General features: G+C 27.7%; 1 protein-coding gene across 1 annotated transcript; it reads right to left on the bottom strand.

Annotated features, from left to right (window-relative positions):
* Window positions 1–498: 498 nt before the first annotated feature.
* Window positions 499–1,727, bottom strand: LOC108981463. Its single transcript, XM_018952643.2, has 2 exons — window positions 1,235–1,727; window positions 499–765 (listed from the first exon to the last, which is right to left on the bottom strand). Exons 1-2 carry the CDS (start codon window positions 1,650–1,652, stop codon window positions 710–712), a joined length of 474 nt encoding a protein of 157 aa, XP_018808188.2. The 5' UTR covers window positions 1,653–1,727; the 3' UTR covers window positions 499–709.
* Window positions 1,728–5,876: the final 4,149 nt, after the last annotated feature.

Raw genomic sequence — 5,876 nt, 5'->3', positions numbered from 1 at the left:
CAATTCCTTCTTGCATAACTTTTTCCTTTGTTTGTCTTTTTTAAGGTTTCCAAATGCCACGTCCCAAACCAAACTGCTGTATAAAGACCCCATGTTATATGTGTCTCTTGAATTCATGGAACTAAATAACTTCATCCCCAGTTTCGGAAAGAATTAAATTAATGCAGCCGATTTTATTTTATTTTTGATTTTGTGAAGAAAAGTACCAAGATTTCATGAAAGTAAACTTATAAACCGATATGATTTTATGTGATACATTAAATCTATTTTACAATAAAAATAAATTTATAATCTGACGTACCACGTCAAATCTTACCGAGTTCTTTATAGTCAAAGCATTTCTCTTTTCTAAAACTACATCGATTCATCATAATAAACAAACATGGTTCTATTATTGATAACGGATATATTTAATAACATGCCTTTAGGAACAAATTAACACAAAAAAAAAAAAAAAAATGAGAGAATGGCATGCCACCCTATAGATAAGAAGACAAGTTACAAACACGATCACAATCGATAACTTCTTCAAAATTCCGAAAATTCTGCCTTTCGATTCCAAAATCTTACACTCATTTCTCAATTTTTACAGCCCTAACTTCAGGTATGAAATTTACTCCAAATTTTCTTTTCCGAGAGAAAAGAAAAAGAAAAAAACAAACAAACAAAAAGAAAGAGGACACCATCTCTCAAATGAAAGACTCATCTTTCATCTCTGAGCTTGAAATTCCATCTTGTTCTTCCCATCCCTCTCCAATACCAGGTCTGCACTCCAAATTTATAAGTGTTAGTCACAGAATCCTCAATGTATAAGATTTTCAGAAAGAAAACGAAGATTCAAAAAAAAAAAAAAAAAATTGCCAATAGTAATCACTGCTGTCTGGCTGCAAAAAAATAAATAAATAAATAAAACTGATAAATTTAAAGCTTATTTATGCTTTCATTCTAAATATTTAAAAAGCAAATTAAATGAAGGGAACAAATAACTGTAGAACAAAAATAATTTTACAGAAATTTGAACAGGCTATCTAATCAATTTCCTCTGTTCAAGGCCCCAAACAATAATCAACAGTATAACCCTTCATTTTCCAATTCTTTAAACCTCTGGTTTTGCAGTAGCCAAACAGAGGAGAACAACAAATCAGAAGAAACCCAGAAGAAGGTTGCCCAACAATGAAGAACATAGAACCAGAATCAATAAAAAAAAATTTAAAATCAGAGGGAGAGTGAGTACCTTGAGGTTTACAAACTGGAGGTTTTTCAAAGAGAGAAAGGGAGAGCTGTTTATGAGCAACACCAATATCAAACAAAATGAGCCCTGAAGATGGATCGTTAACAATGATATCCTTAACCGGAAGCCATAGAAAGAGTTCTTCCTGAGACAAGCCCTCCAACCCTTTAAGCCCACCAAAGCTGAGGTTAGCCCGAACTATGCTTTCAAAGAACACTCTGGTCTCGAACTTGGCCAAGCATGGCTGCTCCAGGTGCACCTCCAGAAGACCAGTTTGGTCAAGAGTGTATGTTTTGACGTTTTCTGGGAAGAGACCAGGTGGGAGGCCTTGGCTTTGGAGGAGGTCGTGGAGGGAAGAGATGGCCGTGGGAGGAAGGAGGAGGAGGAGGAGGAGCAACAGAAAGAGAGTGAGGAAAGACATGACGGTCAGAGGCAATTGTACTGATCACAGAGCTGGGGTATGATTTTGGTCCTTGGAGTAGGCTTTAGGTTTAGGTATTTTTAAAAGTGATTTTATGTTTATGTTTTTCGAAGGTTATTATGTGAAGTGGGGGCCATAATTGAATGGAATGTATGTATTATAGGTTGGCAACCCACCTCGGACACCAAATTACCTTTATAAAATGTTCAAGAAAATGATGTTTCCACCACTGAAATGACATTTACAGTCATACGAGTTTATAGCAATTTACCATGTCATTTTTTTTTTTTTTTTTGGGAAAATGATAGTAGTTTCCGTGATTTTGTTTTTTCATTTTGATATTTTATGTTCTTTTTAAGAGAAATATTCTAATTATAAAATAATTAGATAAAATTAATCTCATAAATTGATGTGATTTGTCAAATTGTAAAGTTATTTTTATTGTAAAATAGATCTGACAAATCACATGAAGTCACATCAGTATATATAATTATTTTTGTATAATCTATTTGTAGTTATAGCACTCTTCTTTTTTTAATAATTAAGGAATTGATTTTTTAAATATCTTAAAAAAATTACAATTTGCATTAGGAATATAAGCTAGGCGACATAGCAGCAGGATCATTTTTTATCTAAATATATTCTATAATTTGAAGAGAGATAGACACAATATATGAATTTCACTGTATTAAATCCTAAAATCTATATTATCTATAAACAATAATTAATGTACTAAAATATATAATTTTATATTTATACCATAAAATTATGGGTAAATCGTAAACTAGAATGAATGGAGAAGTGATGTAATTATAAATTTTTGTTATAAAAATAGATTTATATAAGTTAATATAATTTTATATGATATTATAAATATATTTTAAAATAAAATAATTTTATAGCCTAACATATCAGGTCAAATTACATTAATTTATATATTAATGACTTGTTTTGCATATTGTTAAGTTATGAAGAGAGGAGGAGAGTACCACAATTGGTTACGGGGGGAAATTGTTGGCTGTGCATGAGAACTGAAGTGAAGTGAAAAGGCCAAAAGGGAATCCAATGAATGTCACGAGCTAAACAGTTGTGTGTCAGAATAATACAAGAAGGGAAGCTGCTCGTCTCGTTTTGTGATCTGAAAAACCACGAGCCCGGCAACTTTAATTTCCATTTAAAATTAAATCAATTCATCATTTTCTTTTCTTTTTCTTTTATATATTATATATATATATATATATATTAGGAAATAACTCGGGTGTGTTAATTTCAATGTGTACCTAATATAATGATTTAAATAAAAATAAAATAAAAAACTCAATAACTTATTTATCTAGAAAAAAAAATAAAGATTAAAAAAAATATAAACTTCAGCAAAATAAATAAGAGTATTGGTCTGTATCCATATTAGATTACCTATTTACTTTTTATATAATAATAAAATATTATTAATTTTTTATTTAAAAAATAAATAAAGAAAATGAGTATACTGTCAGAACAAAAAGAATATAAAAAATAGACGTCATTCACATGCGTCGTGAGGCTATTAAAGATATTTTGGTAAAATAAGATCCTATATTAAATTCTATAAGGAAGTTACACGTCAAATGGTCAAGAGTTTTAAGAGTCTTTTGATAAAACAAGACTTAATGGATCTAATAAAAAAACAAAAAAAAGTTAACGAAAAAATAATAAAAATTATTATTTACAGTTAGATAATCACTTATTATAATAGAATATATATATATATATATATATATATATATATATTATATATTATAAAGAATACCTCAAATACGGAGCTTTCACTCTCAAAGACATCATCAAACAACATTTTGGTGCAACGATCAACTTGTATTGGTAATTTCCCATTGTAAGTTTTCAATTATTTAAATTCGACTCTTATATTCGATTATAAAATATAGAATAATTATATTTTTAAGTCAATGTGTAGAACATATTTAACAAAATAATTACATGCCATAATTTAATTTAAAAGATAAATTTTTAAATTTAAATCTTAATATTCAAATATTATAAATGATGTCCTGTATACACCGACTTGAGAATATAACAACTATAAAATATATAAATTTGCTCTAACATCATCTTATATTCAATTTATGTGACCTACCGTGGCATTTGAACATTTTAATATTGAGAGCCCTCTAAAATCTCAAGAAATCATTAAAAATTATTTTTTAAGTTTTTGATTAAGGTAAATTTTGTTAAAATCAATGTTTTTTCTTCATTAATTCTTTTAGAGTAGTACAAGCTCCAACTAGATACGTCATGTGTAGGCCATTTGTATAAAAGTAATTCTCACTAAAAAATAATGATTTTTTTATATTTTTTCAATATAAAATCTACTTTTTTTCACGTAAATTTGTACAAAATTTATCTATTTAAAATTTGTATAAATTATTTATCATTCTTTCAATAGTTTTACATCATCGCTGCATATATGCTATTTCTTAATTATGTTTTAAACTTCTTCTCTTTTTTATGTTTACTTATATTTTATGGTTCTTTATATGTTTTGTTTCTTCTTTTTTTTTTTTTTTTTCCGTTTAATCTGATAGTGCTCAATTTCAAACTATCTCATTTTATCATTAAAATTTTTTCAAGTTTCCACATAAAATATAATAAATAATTTAATTTTTTCAAATCTTAAAACAATAATAATATTAAAAAATAATATTCTAACAATATTTTATTCAACTTTTATCTCAATTCGTCTCATCTCAATCTACTATCTAAACGGTACCTGAGTCATTTTTCTTTTTCTGTATTTTTTTTTTTTTTTTATCTTTACCTAAATTTAGAAACCCTTAAATTGCGGGCATGTGGATCCTCATGAAAGCATCAAATACTTTTTTAATTTTTGGTAAAGCTCATACTTGTATCTTAATCAACATATAAATAGATCCATCAACTTGACAGTGAACAACATTATACATTACTTAGGCATGTCGTGGACAACCACTTATCTTTATGACTTTTTCTGCTTCCCCCAATGAAATTTTCCGTACAAATATTAATTGGAATCAGTTCATCTTGTCTTTGACTTTACTTTCTCAGCTCGCTTTTCCCATTTCATCCCTTATTTTTTCAAATACTACTCTAATTTATTATATACACACTTAAAATAGAAATTGTGTAAAGATTAGTATCTAAGGGTTTAATCGACTCGGTTCAAGAAGTGTATGATTCTTTTCTTGATTCCAAATTAGACACCAAAGTCGGATAGGGAATTGGTAAAAATAGGATAGGATTGAGTCAATTTTAATGAGTTTTGCTATATACACGAAGTCTTACACGGGTCACGAATATTTGTGACGAATTATTTACGATAATAATGATTATTTACGATGAAAATATACTTATTTTAACAGAAAATAATCATTTTGACAAGAAATAACTTGACACAATCATACAATTTTTTTGTAGTGGGTTGACGGGATTTATTATGTTGACATGATACATGTCATGGATTTCGTTATTTCTGTTTGAACTTTCAATTTAAGTAATTCAGTTTGAACTTTTGTTTTGGGTCGAATTAAAATTTTTAAACCCAAAGAACAGAATAAGTTATTGGAATATGTAGATATGAATTAATATTAGTTTTTTATTTTTATTGATATAGTAAAAAAAAAAAATCACATAAAATAACTGTATTTTTAATTCTGTATTTAGTATGCAGATGGTTGCAAATCAGTGGGATCCAAAACAATCATAAATTCATGTCTTAGTAATCTTTTCTTTGGAAAAATAAGAGAACATGTTTTAAGCTGGAATTACAAATTAAGCCACTCTGAATGAATTCAGCCATCACGCTCAGCCACTAAGTAAGGGCATCTTAGTCACAAAACCTGCTTAATTGATTACACCATAATAGAGTACCAATAGCATGCCTGCATAACAATAAGTAATACGTAGCTACAAAGGAACTCGATCTTCAAGTCCTGAAATAATCACATATATTTATTATTTTTTTATAAATAACTTTTGAACACTCAACAAAATTTTCCTCATTCATCTCATCATTTGTCTGAGTTGTCTCGATTTTTTTTTTTTTGGGAAAATAAAAACGTAAAAAGAGAAACAAGTTTTATAAAATCCAATACAAAACAATTTGATTATATATATATATATATATATATTAAAAAGTATATATATCTACATTTACAAAAACCCAATAGAAAAGATATCTAAAAAACTTTT

The sequence above is a fragment of the Juglans regia genome, chromosome 4 (genome assembly GCF_001411555.2).
Source record: "Juglans regia cultivar Chandler chromosome 4, Walnut 2.0, whole genome shotgun sequence".
Classification (NCBI taxonomy): Eukaryota; Viridiplantae; Streptophyta; class Magnoliopsida; order Fagales; family Juglandaceae; genus Juglans; species Juglans regia.
This window is presented reverse-complemented; position numbering and strand designations above follow the sequence as displayed.

What these genes read in the sequence shown, in the direction of transcription:
- LOC108981463 (XM_018952643.2), bottom strand. Translation starts at nt 1,652, where the DNA reads ATGTCTTTCCTCACTCTCTTTCTGTTGCTCCTCCTCCTCCTCCTCCTT. An exon ending in TCCAGTTTGTAAACCTCAAG is followed by an intron (nt 766 to 1,234) that starts GTACTCACTCTC and finishes TTTGGAGTGCAG; the next exon opens with ACCTGGTATTGGAGAGGGAT.